The 20,819-nt window shown below is 38.1% G+C and overlaps 1 protein-coding gene across 4 annotated transcripts in view; it reads right to left on the reverse strand.

Annotated features, from left to right (window-relative positions):
* LDAH (lipid droplet associated hydrolase) overlaps positions 1–20,819 on the reverse strand; it is a 141,146-nt gene that overhangs the window by 74,221 nt on the left and 46,106 nt on the right. For all 4 annotated transcript variants that reach the window (XM_064295074.1, XM_064295072.1, XM_064295075.1 and 1 more), the window contains 2 exons: positions 16,595–16,738; positions 7,202–7,371 (listed from right to left, as the gene is read on the reverse strand). In XM_064295074.1, the coding sequence (XP_064151144.1) occupies positions 7,202–7,371; positions 16,595–16,738 (314 nt within the window). The remainder of the gene's footprint in view (positions 1–7,201; positions 7,372–16,594; positions 16,739–20,819) is intronic.

The following is a 20,819-nucleotide window of genomic DNA, read 5'->3' on the forward strand; positions in this document are numbered from 1 at the left end:
GCTGGAAGTACCAGAAAGGCACTTCTGCTGCATCTATTCTTTAAAGCAAGTCACATGCCCAGCCCAGATTCAAGTGGGGAGGGAAACAGACTTCGCCTCTTCCAAGAGGAATGGTAAAACAAACAAACAGACAAAACCCTCGGCCATCTTTAATCTACCAGTACGTCTACTGTTCTTGACACTCTCCTTTGTCTTCCCTTAGGTTCTACAGCGTACTCTAGCCTAGGTTACTACTGGCTTTTAAACCTTTTTCTACCTTGACTCACAGTAAGATATACATGGTAATCTAGGGCATCCACATACACATAAGTGAAAGTGTTTCACTGTACCTTCACTACATCACATTAAACTCTAATAGTTTCTATTTTACTCTATTCCATTATTTTGCTACATTTAAAAATGCTGCTCCACTGTTCACAAACACCTTACGGTGTCATTGATGGCAGCCTTGGCCATGTGACTTGCTCTGTCCAATGAAATGTGCAAAGTGACAAGTGGCACTTCCAGGCAGAGGTTTTACAAGGCAGTGCATGTCCACTATTTTCTTTTTATCCTGTCACAAGATTGGAGTATTCCAGATAAGGGTTATTCCATCGACCTCGACTTTGGAGTGAAGACTGCACGGAGAGAACTACATGGAGGCAGCCTATCCTCAAAGGACTTGTATTGTGAGCAAGAAAAGGACTTTTGTTGTTATAAAGCCACTGAAGCTGTTACTACAGCACAGGCTACTCTATTTAGACTTTCCACTGGTTGTAACTCACTGAAGTGATTCACAATCTGCTAACAGGTTGCAGTCAATAGTTTGGAAAACTAATATATCTTCTGCTTCTTTCTCTGCTTCCTCCTCTCCATCCTCCTTTCCCTCAATGAAGTCATTCCCTAAGTATACATCTACGACCTCTTTCTTTTCTCTCTTGGTCTTCTTCATGATTTCTCACTTGGACTACTAGATTTGCCCATCAGCTGGTTGTTTGCTTTGTATTCTACATTCTTTCTCTCTGCAATTCACTGTCCTTTTCGCTGAGAGATTAACTTACCTGACACATAACTATTATCATCGCAGATCCTTCAGTGGCTCCTTGATGTCCAGAAAACAGAGGTCAAACCCCCAGCCCAGCTTTCTTGGCCCTCCACCTCTATCAGCCTGAGTTCTTGTATCACACTGTCCCCTCCATGCACACTAGACTGCAGCCAAATCAAACCACCTACTGCACTCTTCATGTTCCCAGGGTTAAAAACCACTTCTTTTTTTATTCTGTTCCCACTGCTTAGAAGGCATACCAATCCCTGCCAACACAAAGCCAACTCTCATACTTCTACATACATGTTCTTCAAACACCAGCTCTTCCATGAAACTTTCTCTGATTTTCCTAGCTAGAGATCACCTCTCCCCTCACAACATTCAGAGCCTTACAGTACTTTCTCATCTTGCCTTCTATTTCCTATCACTTAATCTAGGGACAAGAACTCTGATGACATTGATGTGGATAAATGAACTATCTCCTATTTTGCACCCTCCCTCCAGATTATTTCTTCTGTTGAACACAACTTAGTCATGTTATGTGAGTGTTTCTCACTAACATGTCTGATACCAGACATGAAGGCTCAGCAGAATAGTGTAAGTGCACCACAGTCTCAACAATTGCACTGTTGACAGAATATTTGAATTTTTTTTTTCTCTAAAGTGGATGAGGAGGAGCCCTGGTGGCACAGTGGTTAAAGCATGCTCGGCTGCTAACCAAAAAGGTCAATGGTTCAAACCCACCAGCTGCTCCTCAGTAGAAAGGCGTTGCAGTCTGCTTCCATAAGATTTACAGCCTTGGAAACCCTATGGGACTTGACGCAGGGTTTTCTTTTTGGTGGATGAGATGTAATTCTGAATAAACATACTCATGATCTAACATGATATTCTAACTCTTAGGAAAGCTTTTCAAGCTTCTCAGCTGCAGCCGTAGTGTGAGTCACTAAAACTTTGAGTATCTAAAGCACCACGGGGGATTCCAAAGGAAACAAAAGAGAAAAACGGCTGTGAATGACAATTAAACTCTTGCACTTAATATAGTTAATTTTACTCTACTCTTCATTTAGGAATCCCTGGCCGGTACAAATAGTTCAGCACTCAGCTACTAACACAAAGGCTGGCAGTTCAACCCTACCCAGAGGTGCCTTGGAAGAAAGGCCTGGTGAGCTGCTTCATAAAGGTCACAGCCTTGAATACCCTATGGAGTGCAGTTCTACTTTGTGTACACGGGATGTCACGAGTTGGAATAGACTCAACAGCAACTAGGTTTTTGTTTTTTTTAAATCTTCATATAGCGCTGCTATGTGTCTGAATGGATTCAACGGCAAAGGGTTTGGTTTATCTTCATTTAGGACCTGTTTATTCTTACTTGAGACAGAATTGTAAAATGGTTATGTTTTTCCTACCCACAGCTAATTCGTAGCAATGAATCAGAATTAGAAAAGAGAAGTAAAGTAGCACCTAATATTGGGGGAGGACACAGAGAAGGTATAAAAAAGACATAAGGAATTTAAAAATGAAAAGCACTATTACCCAAGAAATTTAGACACAGGCAAAATTCCTTTGACTACATTTTAACATAATAAGACTATCAAAATGATGTCCTCGAATCATTCAGAAAAAGATTCCTTTATAATCAATACGTATTGGTGAAGAAGACAGATAAGTCAATAATATATTTTAGACAAGTTTTTATCCAACTGGATAAAAATAGTCTATAAAAATAGACTACTTTAAGTAATCTGGAAATTTCACTTAAAAAAAGAAGGTATCTCTGCCAACCAGAACAGAGAAAGGAAACTATTATTGTGCATTTTCCCCAAGGAAAGCCAAATAATATAAAAAATTGAGTTTTAAAAGATCTAATACCCATGGAAAGGGGGTAAGTGTTATCATATGCTACAGAAATTCTTAGAGGAAAGTAAGTCTAATTACTTGACGTTCACCCCATGACTCACTGCCGAGCCCTGCTAGGAGTCAAGGGTTCCCAAGTCTCAAATCTTGAGCTTTATGCAAAAGACTTCTTGGCAAAACCCGATAACACATTTTAAACATATAGAGCATGGATGACGAGAAAAAGAAGATTCTGGATACTAGGAATAAGACTACTACTTTTTTGCTCCCATTCTCCTCCACCCTCTAAATAGCTAAGCATTCACGGGGTCTCTCATTTTTTTAAACGGCAACATAATGAGTCACATGAATCTAGACGTGTATGCTGCAGGGAAATATACTATCTGTAGCCTCTGCTATCATCCAAGGTTGAAACAATCATCAGATACCTTCTTTTTATACCCACAGCTGATATAACTGTACCCCACCCTGGATTCATGCTGAGCTGAGGCTAAATCCTGGCAAGGTACCTTCCTCTTAGCTTCTACCTATGACATGAAAGATGGGACCAGGCTGTCTCCAGAGAGCATCTCTGTTCTAAGTTTCTATAAGTCAAAAAATAAATTGTATTTATTATTATAAGTCATGACAGCTCCTATTTAACAGACTTCCAAATACCTATTTTCTGAAGCTTCTTTTTAAAATTTCTCTTCTGGAAACTACTGTCAAAATATCTGAAGCATTTCCAAAGTATAGGTACCTAATTTGCTTAAAGATACAAACATTTTTAAATGCCAGATTTTTTAAAAAGGCAATTAATTTTCCAGTATCTTAAAACATAGGCCAGACAATGTATTTGACATATGAAATAAATGCCTCTTAAAACAATTTTAAGACAAAGGTTCTTACACTTAGTAACAAAAATATTGCAAAGAACCAAACCAAAATAAAAAACAAATAAACCAGCTACTAAACTACACATATGTGCTAAAAATCTTATGGGAGTCAAAAATTCCAGTAAAAATAACAGAAGAGGCAGAAACACAAGTTTCTTATTATCACACTTCATATGTTATAAAACATAACAGCTAACTTATTTTTGGCAAAATGATTATAGATTGCAACACCCTGCCTTATACAAACTTATTTGATTGTTAAATGCATCTTAAATGGAGCGTGTCATGCGAACTTCAGGCGTGCAGGCACTGTGCCATCTTAGACTAGCCCAGAGACACTGAAATTTCAACACTTCAGCAGGGATCACACCACCAATATTAACTGGCCCCAGTGTGGGAGACAGAGAGAGAGAGATTCAACAATATAGAGTTTATTGAAACCAGATAAAGCTTTTGAATAATAAAAATCACACAGATGTTCACCCTTCTCCCCACCCCCAGAAAAAAAAAACAAAAAATCTTTATGGACAATTTACAGCACTTGTTATTTTCTAGAACACACCCTTTCTAAGAAGATAAAACGTGGTTTCCCACGTCTCTCTGAAAACTATAATCACTACATGAGTTATGTCTCCAAAAACACACTAGGTTAAGCTCATGTTTCATCTTCTTTTTCCTTTTCACCGCTACTCCTACAAGAGCAGACACACCTGAAAGTCGAGCACTACAGTAATTAGAAAGTTATAAAGCTGGAGAAGCTGTAAGAAACAGCGCTGTCCTTAGGATGCATTGTACTTTCTCAGCAGACACTGTGAGTGCAAGCCAGAATGGAGAGGGATTCAAAGCAAATGTACTGAACAATTGTTTTCCAATATACACAAGAGAAACCATACATTACATGCAGAATGGATCTGAAACAAAAACCAAAAGGACAGATCTGTGATTAAGTTAATAGATGGTGAAAAACCCAGAAATGAGTATTTTCCTCCTTATTTTTATAAAATAGTAATGCTATTATTATTTTAAATATGTAGTTTTTAAAGTTTTAAACACCTGGAACAAATAATAACCAAAAAGTCACTTCTATACTAGGAAACAGATTAAGTATTTTAATTTGTATGTCTCTGTATCTGCATGCTTGCCTGTAGACCATACAAGTGAAATCCTGACTTCAATAGTGGTGGGCTATGCAGCTTTTGACATGGCAACCAGGGACCCCCACCTCTTGCTATTCACACTCTTGTGCCATCCTCTCCCCTTCAGGGTGGACTGGACCTAGTAACTTGCTTCTAACAAATGGAATAGAGCAAAAGTGATGGGATGTCATTTCCATAATTAAGTTACAGATTGTGACCTCCATCTTGCCAGATGACTCTCTGGCTCTTCCCCTGTGTTTGCTCTGATAAATCAAGAAGGAGAGGACCACAGGGCAAGGAACTGAGGCTGATCTCTGTCCAACTGCCAGCAACGAACTAAGGTTCTCAGTCCAACAACCCTTAGTTCCCTCAAGGGGAGCTGAGTCCATCAACAACCATGTTAAGTGAGGCTGGAAGCAAATCCTTCTCAATTCAAGCCTTCAGATGAAGCCACAGCCCTGGCAGACACCTTAAATGCAGTTTTGTGAGAGACTCTGAAGCGAAGAACCCAGCTAAGATGCCTGACCCTCAGAAACTGTGAGATATTAAATGTGTATTGTTCAGTGTTGCTGTGTTTGGGGTAATTTGTTACACAGCAATGGATAAATAATATAGTAGTTTAACCTAATGTCTGAGACAATGATTCCACTGTCTTTTCTCATTTCCATAATAACAATAGCTAATACTTACATGGAACTTTTATGTTCCAGGCACCATTCTAAGTACCTTACATAATTCCTCACAAAAGTCCTTTCAGGAACCTATTACTAAAAAAAAAAAAATATTACTAGCATCCTTATTTTACAGGTGAGGAAACTGAGATACAGAGAAATTTGATAGCTTGTCCAAAGTCATAGAGACAAAAAAGTGACAGCAATTATTTGAACCTAGGTGTCCTGGCTCCAGAGTCAGAGCTCACAGCTGTGTGAACAGATGGCACGCTAGGCTGGGCACTATAGAGATGGTAACCACAAGACATGACAGTACTAGAGGAGACTTAGAAGGCATAAAAGGGATTCGAAGCTAAAAACAAAAACAAAGCATGTTTTCTGATTAAGACGCTGGTGGGAGGGTTTGCAGAGTAGAAGCAGTAAGTACGGTGAATGGAGTGCAATCTTGAATTTATTGAATTTACACTTGGAAATAAAATACGTATTTTTTTAATACTCAATAAGAGAAAATTAAAAACCTCCACTGGGCATAAAAACCACAGCCAGGGAAGCTATAGTTGTACTTTTCCCAAGGGCAATTACAAGTAAAAAGTAAGGGTGTCAAGCTGGTGGGAAAAGGAACAAATTCCAAACGAGTAATGAGAACCCACTGGAGGTAATTTATCACACGGAGGGAGAAGAATCACAATTCTAGGACAGAGAGGTTGATGAAGGGATCATTTTCTATCTTGTGTTCGGGTGACTAGGTTAAGTGCTTCTCCTCTGTGTTCCCACACATACAGCACTTGCATAACGCAGATTATCACATGTATTGCCTAGTCTGTCTCCTCCATTAGACTTCGGTCTCTTACCTCAAAGACCATCTTAGTCACTGAAATGTCCTCAATACACAGCACAGTGCCTGACACATGACAAGTGCTTAATAAATGTTTGCTCAATAAAATGACCTTGTGAATGGCATTGATTCAATGGGTCATATCAATGGTATATGTTAGTAAGAGTTTTGTTCTTTTTTTTTGAAGCCTCTGGTATCTGCTAGTTCACTAGCTTTTCTGCGCACTTTAAATAGTACATCTTTGTGTCTCCTGTACCTCCCTTAATATCTGGCACATAGTGGCAGCCAATGAGTATTTAGTGACTTACTGAATGAATGTGTGTCTCAAAAGGCTGCCAAGCTACACAATAGAAGTTTAAGGATCCAGCTTTTTACTAAGCAAAAATTTGGTGTTCTGCAAGGATACCTGTCTATCAGTGATGATGACGACAATGTTGATGATAAATTCTTCTCCCTCTGAAAGGAAACATAAACATTTGCCAAATCTACTCCCAATAGAGACAGACTCTTCTCTTGATGTAAGCTGGTAACTGCTCCTAAATATTACTTTATAAAAGACAGTAAGTTATGTGTATAATATAAGAACTCCATATAAGTCTAGATTCCAAGGCATTCATTACATGAACATGCACTCACAAAGGCCCACAGTAATACGGAGATAAGGCAACTACCAAGCATTCCTCTCCCTGTTTTATTCATCAGGTAAACAAGAGCCAGTCGGCTGAGTTAACAAAAGAAAGAAGGACAGATGAGGAGGATTTATGAAAACGCATAAGGAAGCACAACACCTCCTAAAGGATACTTACTGGAAGCTCAGGAGCATATTTCAACATTTGAAGGCAAATATAGCAGCCAACTGAATGGCCAATTAACACAAGTTTTATTTTCTTTGGCACATGAGTTCTCAGGAAAGCTAGTTTGTGCTCTATTTGACCACGGAGTCCATAGATGTCCTTAATTTCTTGAGTATCTGAATCTAAAAGCAAAAATATGAGCATGTTTTTATTCAATAAGTGAAAAGAATTATTTCAGTGGAAAAAAACTAAAAACAAAATGAAAAACCATTAATCATAGCAGCAATTACCATTTATTGAAGCCTACAATTTGCCAGTTACAGTATTAGGCACTTTACTTACATTATATCAATCAATTCTCACAACAACCCTGGAAAGGAAGTATTATTAGCATCACTTTATAGGTGAAAAACCCAAAGCTCATGGAAATTAGGTGACACACTGACAGTCACATACCTAAGAAGTGGGAGAGGTGAGATTCAAACCCAGGTCTCTCTGTCCTCAAAGCCCATGAACTTTCAACTATCCCACAAACTACTGTTAGTTTAGGCCAATGGTTTTCAAACTTGAGTGTGCATCAAAAGCCCCCTGGAGATGTAAAAGGCCCATAAAGAGAAAACTACAAAACACTACTGTAAGAAACCAAAAGAGATCTACATGAATGGAAAAACATATCATGCTCATGGATAGGTAGACTTAACATTGTAAAAATAACAATTCTACCTAAAGTAATTTACAAATATAATGCAATACCGATCCAAATACCAACAACATTCTTTAAAGCAATGGAAAAACTAATCGTTAATTTTATATGGAAAGAGAAGCAGCCCTGGATAAGTAAGACATTATTGAAGAAGAAGAATAAAGTAGGAGGACTCACTCTACCTGACCTCAGAACCTACTATACAGCTGTGGTAGTCAAACAGCCTGGCACTGGTACAATGACAGATACACTGACCAGTGGAACAGACTTGAGAACCCAGATGTAAATCCACCCACCTAGTGATCCTCGGCACATTCCCAGAAGCTAGGGAAAGAACTATCTGAAAGGATTAACAGAATAATTCCTGGACTGAAAATAGCTACTATTTCTACCAGCCACAGTAGAAAATCTCATAATTAAGGGGGCAACAATAAAATGTGCCTATCAACAGATAAAGGGATAAACAAACTAAGGTACATATATACACAATGGAGTGTTACTCAGCAATAAAGAACAATGATGAATCTGTGAAGCATCTCATAACATGGATGAATCTGGAGGGCATTATGCTGAATGAAATAAGTCAATCACAAAAGGACAAATATTGTACGAGATCACTACTGTAAAAACTCATGGCCCATAAAACAAAATGAGACTAAAGGGGCACAACAGCCCAGGGGCAATGACTGGAAAGCAGGAGGGGACAGGAAGGCTGGTAATAGGGAGCCCAACGTAGAGAAGGGAGAGTGGTGACATGTGGTGGGATTGTTAGCCAATGTCATAAAACCATATGTGTACTAACTGTTTAATGAGAAACTAGTTCTATAAACCTTCATCTAAAGTGCAAGAAACAAAATGCATTAAAAAACAAAAAAACACATTATCGTCTCATCAACAAAGCACTCAAACATGGCCAATAGTAACCAAATTTCATGATTTTGGAGGGACAAGAAAAAAAAAAAAAGCCCCTGGAGGGTTTGTAAAAGCACTGATTCCGGGGTCCCCCTCCCAGAGTTTCTGATTCAGTAAGACCAGGTGGAGGCCCAATAATGTGCATTTCTACTTTTCCCGGAGATGTTGGTGCAGCTGTTCCCAGGGCCACACTTTGAGAACCACTGGTTTCTGCTAAATTACTAGCAGGCAACTAAGAGAATTCATGGCACTGCTTCATTATTTTTGATAACTTTTTTGTTTAAAGAACTGAGATTGGAAGACGTAAGTAGAAAAGTAAACTGTTCCTTTAAACCAGCACTCATTTTTGCCAAATTACATCCCTTCCACACACATACAACACAAACTCTTAATCTCCCTCTTTGCCTTTCTTCTTTTCATAGCATATATTGTCATTTAACATTCTATATATCTTACTTAAATCTTTCCACTCCTTCCCTCCTAGAATGTAAGCTCAACAAGGTTTTTGTTCCCTGTTATACCCTCAGTGATTGCAGCATAAGAGGTTCAAAGTAAATACAATGGTTGTTGAATGAATGAACACAGGATAGTGACCTGCTGCTATTATCCAGCCATCCAGCCATCAATGGGAAAGATCTCCTGTGAACACCTCTCACTTTTAAATGATTCTCTCTACCTACACAGATGATACCCTGACATTTTCTGCTGTACTGAGGTAACTTGGTGTGACCACTAATGTATTGATAACTTATTCATTCCATGTATATTGGCTGGATAAAAACCGCTCTAGCCTATTTCTTTGCCCAAACCTTCCACAAATACCTCAAGTATCTACAGAAAAAGCTTTACTAAAAAGTAAGCAAATAAATCACATACAGCCCTCATGATAGCATGACTCCTAATAGTTGGCTCTGTAGTAAAATCGTGATTTAAAATCAGGTAGGAAACAGAAAACAAAACTGCCTCTTCTGGATTTCCTTTCTCAATTAATAAACATATAATCCGGACAGGCTCCCCAACTAGAAATGTTGTTATACTCCCAGCTTCTCCCTTTCACCCCTATCCAATTGGTTACTAAGTTCAGTTTGCTGATTCTTCCTCCCCAAAATTTCTCAAATCTATATCCTCTCCTTTATCCCTACTGACCTTACGATAGTTTAAGAGACCTTAACGCTTCTCACCAACACAGTAAAAACACTCCCCAGCAGGTCTCCTTGTGCATGTCTATGCATGCCAGGGTAGGGTGGGGAGTCTAACAGTGTCTTCCACTCCGTTCAATGCTCTCTATTACCACCAGAGTAACCTTCTTAAAAAATAAATCTAAAGTCATTTTCTTTCCATTGTTCTCATTGTTTCGACAGGAACATACAAATTCTTTAGTGTGAAAGTATACTCTCACAGTTTAGGCCTCACCTGTCCCTGGCTCCCAAAGTATTCCCTAAGCCCGCTGTATCTAAACACTGCTATGGCTCTGTTCACTCCCGAAGTGCTCAACACAGTGAGGGCATGGCAGGCATCCTACTTAAAACTGCCACCTTACTTAAAACACAACAATTTGTAAGTCACAGGTCTTAATAATGAATTATTAAATTATGATTCTCCAAACAGACAGTGAAAACCAGGGTCCTCAGATTATGCTTTCCACTTGACTAAAACTAGTGGTCTGCAGAAGATTTCAGTGGGAATTGTGGGAAAGAAGACAGAAAAATTCAGCAAGAGGAACATAATGATATAGCTTTAGGAAACAACACAGCAAATGGCTTAAAAGTGTGAAAGTGTGAGGTGTTATTTTGGAAGTAGCCATGAGTTCTGTGGTTATGAACAGAAGTGGAACAGGACACTGTTTCACTAGGACACTAAACTCCATTCTGTGAGCTGAGAAGAGATCTGAGGACTGCAGAGAGGGGAGGCATGATCCGGGCAGCACTAAAGAAGTGAACTGAAATGCTGACTCCCCAGTCCTGCTGTGCGTCTTGCTTACTGCCTTCCTGACCTCTTCTCTTGCTTTGTGCTTCCCACCTAGTTACTTACTTGCTTTCATTTCTAGTGACTGTGAGCCCTGAGACTTGTCAAACTGACTCTCCCTGCCTTGCGCTCATCTGGTCATTCCATCTCACCCCCATGTTCTCTGCTAGTCACAGTCCTGGCAATAAAGAAAGCTCTACTGGTTTTCTTTTTTTTTGGCGGGGGTCAGGGGGAAGCAGTGCATGGCAGAAGGGGTGGAGAGGTGGACATGGTTTATTCTTTCTCTAGATAAGCATGGCCCAAGCTAACCACTCATTGAAAGGCTGTCGAACTTTTTTAGATCACTTTTTCATGTGCTAAAAATAAACCAATATGATTTCTAGCTTTCATTTTGAACAGGTGACTTGAAATAGTTGAAAATGAATCTGTTGTTGAGTAAGTTGACTCTAGTAAATCAGAGCTGGAAAGTGTTTACATTTCTAATTTCTCAAATTTTCTTTTCACACTTTTTTTCCCTGAACCACCTCCTTCTGACATTAGTGAACATCTGTTCTCCCAATTGTACTCATTTTATAATTGTGACAATGTGGTGCCACTTGAATATCATTTCCAACTGTTCACAATTTTAACGTGTGTTAACGTGAAGCTAAACACACTTTCCTTTCAACATCTGATGTGTAGTGATAGCGTATGCCCTTTCTCTCAGTGATTACATACTTCCTACACCATGTTTTGCATGTCAGAAAGCCTGTACCTCAGGACAATAATCTTGGATGAGAAATAATATATCTGTCCTACCTATCCAAAGCAAATTACCACAGCATGCATTTGCAAACATAACCTCCAACATACAACAGATGAAGAACTGTTCCAGTTGAGTTGGGGAAGTTGGTGAGGCCCAGAGCCCTATTCACCCTTCCTAGAACTGTTGGGCTACTCAGAACACAGATGGAAAGCCACTACCTTAGAAGGCAGAGACTAACAATGCTATTTCTTTGTATACCCACGCAGCACCACACGTAATAAATAACCTACTAGCAGGCTGTCAATACATTCTTTACCCTCTCTAGAAACCGCAACTTCCTCTGGCCCTGTGGTGGCCCTTTGGGCTAATGCCTCTAGATGGCACTGTTCTCATTAGGTAGCAAAGAACCCAAGCTTTAATTACTAGGTCATCAACTCAGCTGTATACAGGCTGCCTAAAAAGCAATAGGTTTATTCAAAATAAAGTTAAAAATGATGAAATACCAATTTAAAACAAGAACTAAAGACATTTCCTGGAAATTTAGAAACACTACAGACATGTTCTGCTCATTTTCCTCACTAGGGTTTACTGGCGAAGAGCTAAGGCAGTGGTTCTAAAAGTGTGGTTCTAGGACTAGCAGCATTGGCTTCACTTGAGAATTTGTTAGAAATGCAAATTCTCAGGTCCCACCCCAGCAGCAACTCTGGGTATGGGGCCCAGTAAGTTGTTTAATAAACCCTCCAGGTGATTCTGACACATGCCAAATCTGAGAACCACTGTTGAAAGATTAGGAAGCCCTGGTGGTGCAGTGGTTAAGCACTTGGCTACTAACAGAAAGGTCAGTGGTTCGAGCCCACCAGCCACTGTGCGGGAGAAAGATGTGGCAGTCTGCTTATCTAAGTTATAACCTTAGAAACTCGTACGGTTGCTATGAGTTGGAATCGACTTAATGGCAGTGGGTTTGAGATCAAGGATTACCCTTCAAGTCTATTTTCAACTTTCAAAATTATTAATGTACAGTTAAGGGTTTGTTTTCGTCATCAGCATGCTTTCAGGTGATACCTGAGTTAGATGTTTGTTGCTCTATCCACTAAGTAATCCAATACATAGTTTCTGCCTATTATGGATGGCTTTTCTTACCAAGGTAAGAATGTAAGAATAAGACAAGTTAACTACTCACTATTAAGAAGTTTGAACAGGACAAAAGTATTACCCTTCACTGAGTACCCTGGTGGTTTTCCACTACTTCCTAACTTCCTCAGTCTTTACCTTATCTCTTCTCTTGCCAGAGTTCAGTTAACAGGCCAAGGCAGCTGGCAGCTTTTGGAAGTTCAGCATGTTAAACAAGCCTGTTTCTACTAAGAAGGTTTCTGGGAGCAAGCACCAGATAATGTAGCAAAACCACATTCTAAGCTGACATACAAGTTTCCTTACAAAGGAAAAGCTATGGGCTTAAGCTCCCAGATTTCTCTGGGCACATCTGAAGAAATAAACTTAAAACAATAAGGAAGTATCTTTTAAACATCTCAGAGCACAGCAAGTATCTGTGATACATTTTATTCATGTTCAGTCACATTTCAAAATGGATGGTTGCTGAAATAGATGTTTCTAATCAAGGCAATCAAATCTATCTATTTAGTTTTGCTTCACTATCGCTCTTAACATCTTTCACTCCTAGGTAATAATATACATTTAGCTTTCAAAGTACACCCTAGTCTTAAAACAAAGTGGAAAATGGCTCTCAAGTAAACTGCTCAGGGAGGACTAAATACACACACATACAGAGAGAGAGAATGCAGAGACTGAAACATACTACCAAAAAAAGGCACTTTGAGCTATTTAAGCAAGTTGCATTGTTCCATCCATACTCCATTTATCCTGTCCCCTTATGAGTCACAGCAGGAAAAGGGCCACAGAAGAGGGAAATACCTGTGATCATGGGAGAGTTAATCTGAGGATTAGCTGATATAGTAATGAAATCTGAAAACTTGGTCTCATTAGCACTTTGCGGTAGCCAACTGAGATGACCTACCAGCAGGATCTGAGTGCTGAAGTGAGTATCAAAGTGCTGGGTTTAGACTCAGTTCTGCCACTCACTAGCTGTGTGACCTTTGGGTCTCAGTTTTCTTCCTTGAAAAGTAAGGGCTCAAAGTGGGATTTGATGTAGAAAACTTTAGCTGTAAAATGCTATGATTCTAAATGTAAGATAATTAGGGAAGTAAAAAGATTTTTAGAAAGTAGGCGGAAGTGGTGGTGGAAGAAATCTGATGGCTTGAAGCCCTAAGCCAAAGTTTGGCTGTTTTGAAAACTCAAGACAGAGTGGAAACTGGAAATTGTTTCCACAGAGGTAGAGAGAGATTGCCGAGAGAAGGGCAATATTACATGCAATGCCTTAAAAACGGAAAATGTAGAACGTCAGCGGGAGGTGGCATTACCTGACTAGCAATAACGAAAATGCAGGATTTATTTTAAATACAGTTGTACTTCTAAGTGCTCACAAAGAGTCAAGTCCAGACCAGGTACTCAAAAATTATTAAACTGATTCAGAGCATTTAGGAAAGGATACGAGTCAGGGAGCTGTGATAGTCACAGTGCAGTGACACACCAAGTTTGAGCTATGGCTTCGAGAGGAAAAAGAAAAGAGAGCCACGTTCCATACTAACACAGAACCAGACAGTCTCCACTCTGTGTGCAGGAAGGTAATTTGTTTCCTAAATTCCCAATAACTAAGTTGTGTACTGTTTATAGTTCGAGTTAACTGCCAAAAATCAGGTAAAGATAAAAATAGAAATCTTTTCATTGTCATCACTTCTTCAAATAAATTCTTACATATGAACCAAAGAACAAAGGTGACTAATCCAGTTTGCATTTTATTTTGTTACCTCTTACTTTACACTTAAAACAATCTCAATCGGTCAACTTATAGGCCAATTTCTGTATCCAAAGAAATTTAGCACATCTGCAGATGTTCATGAATGTGGGAAAAACTCTACTCTGAATGGTAACTTTCTCTTGGCTATTCAATAGGATCAACACTTCAAAGTACCAGCTTCTAAAAACTCCCAGGTAAGACTTCTGAGGGTGAGCCAAAGACAGACAGCAAAACTTGAACATTTAGTGAAAACGTTTTAAGAAGTAACCTGTGTTTTACTATTGCTCAGGTGCAACGTTATAACATTCCCATGCCAGTTAAAAACTGAAATGTAAACAGTAAATTATTTTTAAAACTCAGTATTTGTTTTTTACATCATTTTCAATAAGGTGTTCTTGGTGTTTAATACATGCCAATTAAAATTTTTGAACAGGTAATAAAAAGCAAATAAATGGGGGGAAAAGACCCCTCAGAATCTAAGTGTAATTATTTTGCTAAGGTTTAAGATACACACTTCAGCACGACATTGTTATAGGGAAAAAAAAAAAAAATGAAATAAAAATATACTTCTTGGTGCTTCAGCCTTGTCAAAAACTCTCAGCTATTGCACGAGGTGTTAAAAGTATTAGGAAATCTCATCTCCTGGGGCCAAAGTGCTAATGTTTGCTTGGTTTGGAGCTGAAAATGTCTAAGTGGAATTCAAACAAGAAGGTATGAAGTTTTAGCATTCTTTTTCAACCTTAAATTATGGACACTGATTTTCACTTTCTTATTTACGCTTTCCTGTATTATCTCAAACTTTTTACAATAAGCATGTATAACTTTTTAATATAGAAACACAATAAGGAAAGCTAACACGGTCTGAAAATAAATGAATTACACAACATTACTTCTTGGAGCTAAAAAATCAGCGCCAAAATATACGGATAAAATTAAACTAGGTAAATTAATACTACTGTTTATCTGACCTGCAAAGCATTTACCCAAATGAGTAATAGCTTAAAATAATCTTCTTTATAGGGTGTCCAGAAGAGTTCACAGATGTAATTATATTTTTTGTTACTATATTCAAATTTTAAAAGAGAAAAAAAAAAGTATCTGATTCAGAGGTATAGTCAAAGTTATCTGGTCAAAATTAAATATAATTAAAACTAGCCTTAACATCACTTAAATTATCCCTAGAGCACAGGTTTTTGTGTATTTGAGCTTGTACATCAATGTTTAAAAGAATGAAGGATACATGGTAATAAAGAGTGCATAAGCAAAATATAAACTTATAGTACTATATTTTTAACACTTAGAAGCTCAGTAAGTATAAGGCACACCACAGGAGAGGCATACCAAAACCCAAAACAAACCAGGCAAGGAAGCTACAGCCAAGCCACTCCCCTCCCACCTCACATGCACTAAAGGGCACCCTTTAAAACAAAAAGCTCTTGAATGGATGCCTATAGAACTTGTTATTTTTCTCTCATTTTTAAAAAATTTTGGAACCATGAACATAGTAGAATTCTCATAAGTTACATGCAGGTACTTTGTAACTCTGTAGTACCATATCCTCTATTTAAAGGCTTTCAGCTTTTTACCAAATAGAGTGCTAGCTCTCGGTCTGCTTTCAAGATCTCTCCCAGTCTGGCCTTGAGTATCACGTTTACTGAATCTCACTCCCTGCTTCGCTACTTCTTTTACCTGGTACACCTCTGGTTTCCCTCCACCACTAAATCTAAATCCTATTCAACTGTCAAAACCTACCTACTCCACAAAGTCTTTTCTAACCCCTACTGTGTTCTTTCTTGTGTTCACCCTGTAAGTGTCCACATGCTCAGCAGGCCAGTTTGTCACTTAATCCTTTTTCTAAACGTCGAGACTGAGAGCTTCTTTAGACTAAGGACCATGGCGTATATTACTTTTTCACCCTCATTCCTCCTAGTAAAAACCTAGTACAGCCCTGGAAATACACAGTTGATTACAAATCAGTAAACAGAAAAGGGAAGTCATAGACACATTGGTTGATTCACCCAAATTCTTATAGAAAATCACATCAAGAATTAAAATGTTCCTAAAAATCCAAATATTACCAAAACATGGCAGTATGGGCTTCATGGCACAAACAGGTTTGCACTAGTGTAACTCTTTATCTTCACAGAATTCACAGAAACATGAACACCCACTCACTGCAAAGAAAGTCAGATGTTAGCAAGGACATACCATCTAAGGCTGCATGAATCTTTTTGTCTTTGTGCGTGACGGAGTGCCCAGCATGACTGATAATCCAAACTGGAAAACGTCCATTTATCAAAGAGTACAGAGCCTTCGCAAATGGCAAATAAAACGTAGTAAAACCTGGGTTACCTAAAAAAAGAAATAAAGACCTTCAATAAGCCAAAGCAATAAATCCACACAAGATGATATCCAGACAGGAAGATAAGGGGCGGGGGGGGAGGAGCTATTTTCTCCTCACACTTTCCTCTACAAATCTGGTAAATTAACATATACATTTCAATTTTAGAACCCCTTCTACCTTAAATTTGGGAATGATCACTTGGAAAATTTCTGCTCCTGCTTCTTCTGTTTCAAGTAAGTTCTTTCTCCCTCTTTCTCAACTCACTAAATGGCACTACCAATCACAAGTCTATTGTTCAAGTCAAAACGCTAGGAGTCTTTGTTGGTTTCTCCCTGCCCGTCAGGTACAATCCATCAATAAGTCCTATCAATTCAGTTCTAAGATACATCTCGAATTTGTCTACTTCTCTCTGTTACCACGTAACTTCCCAGGTGGCTTCTTGCAACACAGCCTCCTGACGGGTCTTCTCCTCTCCACTCTTTTAACAGCTTTATGGAGACATTAATTCATACACCATATACTTTACCCATGTAAAATGTACAAGTCAATCATTTTTTGGAATATTCACAGATATGTGCAATGACTACTACAGTCAATTTTAGAAGATTTACATCTCCTCAAAAAGAAGTTCCATACCCATTAGCAGTCACTCCACATGCCCCCTCGCCTCCATCACATGCCCCGCTCTTCCAGCCCCTGGTAACCACGAATCTACTTTTTGTCTTGACAGATTTGCCTCTTCTGGACATTTCATATAAACAGAATTATATAATATGTGGCCTTTTGTGACTAGCTTCTTTTGTGACTTAGCACAATGCTTTCAGGGTTTATCCTTACTGTAGCGTGTATCAGTACTTCATTTCTTTTTATGGCTAAATCATATTCCATTGTACAGCTATACCACATTTTGTTTATTCATCAGTTGATGGGCATGTGAGTTGTTGCTACCTTTTGGCTATTATGAATAACGCCGTTACAGACATTCGAGTACAAGTTTTTATGTGGATATACGTTTTCATTTCTCTTGGGTATATACCTAGGAGTGGAACTGCTGTGTTATATGGTAAGTTTATGCTTAACCACTTGAAAAACTGCCAGACTTTTCCAAAGTGGCTGCACCCCCACCAGGAGCGTATGAGGTTATACTCCCACCAGCAGAGTATGAGGATTTCCGTTTCTCCATATCCTCTCCAAAACTTGCTATTATCTGACTTTTTGATTACGCTAACTTAGTGGGCATGAAGTGGTATCACACTGTAGTTTTGACTTGCATTTCCCCGAGGACTAATGCCAAACACCTTTTCATGCACTCATTGGACATTTGTATGTCTTCTTTGGAGAAATGTCTACTCAGATTCTTTGCCCGTTTTCTAACTGGGTTTCTTGAGTTGTAGGCGTTCTTTATGCATTCTAGATACAATTGCCTTATCAGATATATAATTTGCAGTCTTTCCTCTCATTCTATGGGCTGGTTTTTCACTTTCTTGATAATGTCCTTAGGAGTATAAAACTTTTTAATTTTGATGAAGCCCAATTTATTTTTCCTTTTGTTGTTTGGGCTTTTGGTATAATATCTAAAAATCCATTGCCAAATCTGAGGTCATAAAGATTCATATTTATGTTTCCGCTAAGAGTGTTATAGTTTTAACTCTTACATTTAGTCTTTGATCTATTTTGAGTTAATTTTGGTATGTGGTGTGAGATAAGGGTTGAACTTCATTCTTTTGCATGTGGCAATCCAGTTGTTCAATCATCATTTGTTGAAATGACTATTCTTTCCGCATTGAATAGTCCTGGCAGCTGTATCGAAAATCAGTTGACCCATAGACACACAGGTTTATTTCTGGACTCTCAATCCTATTCCACTGATTTTTCCTATTTTTTTTTTTTTCTCTATTCTCTATTTCATTAATTTCCACCCTAACCTTTATTATTTCCTTCCTTCTTCTTGTTTCAGGTTTAGTTTGTTCTTCTTTTTCTAGTGTCTTAAGGTAGAAGGGTAAACCCTGGTGGCATAGTAGTTAAAAGCCACAGCTGCTAACCAAAAAGTCGGCAGTTTGAATCCACCAGGTGCTCTTTGGAAACCCTATGGGGCAGTTCTACTCTGCCCTTTAGGGTTGCTATGAGTCTGAATCAACTCGACGGCAATGAGTTTCATTTTGGTTTTTAAGCCAGAAGGCTAATTTATTGATTTGAGATCTTTCATCGTTCTTATCATAGTAATTTACAGCTACGAAATTCTCTCTAATCATTGCTTTAGCTGCACCCCATAAGTTTTGGTTTGTTGTGTCTTCCTTTTCAAAGTATTTTTGAGTTTCCCTATGATTTCTTTGACTCCCTATGATTTCTTCTTATTTAGAAATGTGTTGTAAATTTCCACGTATTTATGAGTTTCCCTGATTTATTTGTTATTGATTTCTAATTTCATTCTTCTCCTAGCCACTCTTCTACCCTAAGAATCAATTCTTTAGAGACCCAGAGAAATATCTTGAACCTCAAATCAAATCATAGCAGTACTCTAATTAACGCCCTTCAGTGGCTTCCCACTGTCATCCAGATAAAGTCTAAACTTGTTAATAATGCCTGTAAGGTCCTTCAAGATTTGACCATGGTCCCTTAAACAATCAACCGGATGAGACCAAACAGTCAACATTTACCCAAAAACAAAGATGAGTAGGCAAAAGTGGAAGGGAAACCAGATCAATGGAAACTGAATTACAGAATGGAAATAATAAGAATGCTGACATATTATGAAAATTGTAACCAATGTCATGAAACAATCTGTATAAAACCTGTCAAACCAGAACTTAATTTCCTGTGTAAACTTTCACCTAAAACACATTAAAAAAAAAAAAAGATTTGACTATGCTCAATTATCAAGTTGCATGAAAAGTAAAAAAAGAATCCTGCCAAATCAGTGTGAGAATCATTCACAAAGAGAAACTAAGGAGTCTACTAAGTGCTTCCTTATAATTTATCGAAAGTATTTATATTGTAAAGAGATGTACAGTTTGATCCCTTGGGGAAAAGATCACCAACTAAAACCTTATAGGCAGTGTGTATACAGAACACATTTTGACAGAGTTCTGCTATTCAGAAACAAAATGAATAAATGATCTTTTTTTAAAAAAAGATTCAATGTGATACATCTGTAGAGTAAAAGACAGTGAAATGGGGTTTTCATTTTGCAATAATCATCTTTATCAAGTTTTTACAGTCACTTCTCCACTTCTATCAATATCTTTTTCTCTGATCAATTTATCTATTTCTCTATGCTATTAGTTTTTCTCTTCTTTGCAATTACATGGCAAGGGTCTTCTAGACTGATGTAACTACTACCATCCTTGTCAAAGTTTCACCAATTTCTTCTTCATTGTCCATATCTGTCACTTTCCTAGAGAGGCAACGTGGGTAAGTGGTTAAGGTCATAGACTCTAGAACCAGACTGCCTGGGTTAGAATCCTGGCTTTGCCACTTATCCTCTGCTCTTTGGTCAGTTGGCTGGCCACTGTGCAGTTAAGAGAAAAAGGAAAGAAGGGAATACCAGGACAGGGGCTGTAACATCTATGATGGATGAGGATGTCCACTGTTTTATATTTAAATCTTCAACAAGTTTGGGATATTTTCTTATATAAGGTATAAGAGAGCAATCAAATTTCTTTCCAAATGGCTAACCAAGTGTCCCAAGACCATTTATTAAACAACCCAGTCTTCCTTCATCGATTTGAACTGTCCTTCTGATCTAATATTGAATTGTTACATTAACTTGTCATTTCTGTTTCCAAATAATTCTATTTATTTTTCTCCCTTCTCCTGTGCCAGTACTATACTATCTTAATCAGTACATTTTAATGTTTCAGTAACCGACAGGACAAACCCTTTCTTTTAATGTTCTTCTCTAAATTTTCTTGACCAGTCTTATAAATTTTAGTATTATTTTCAGCAGTTCCAATTTTTAAAAATCTCTTTGAGACTATGATTAAAATTTTATAATACATGGAATTAGAAAGACTTGATTATTTTATATCACTGAGTATAATATTTTAGGAAGTGTTATATCTTGTTTATTCAAATGTCATATCTCAGTAA

This window comes from Loxodonta africana, chromosome 12 (assembly GCF_030014295.1).
Source record: "Loxodonta africana isolate mLoxAfr1 chromosome 12, mLoxAfr1.hap2, whole genome shotgun sequence".
Lineage (NCBI taxonomy): Eukaryota > Metazoa > Chordata > Mammalia > Proboscidea > Elephantidae > Loxodonta > Loxodonta africana.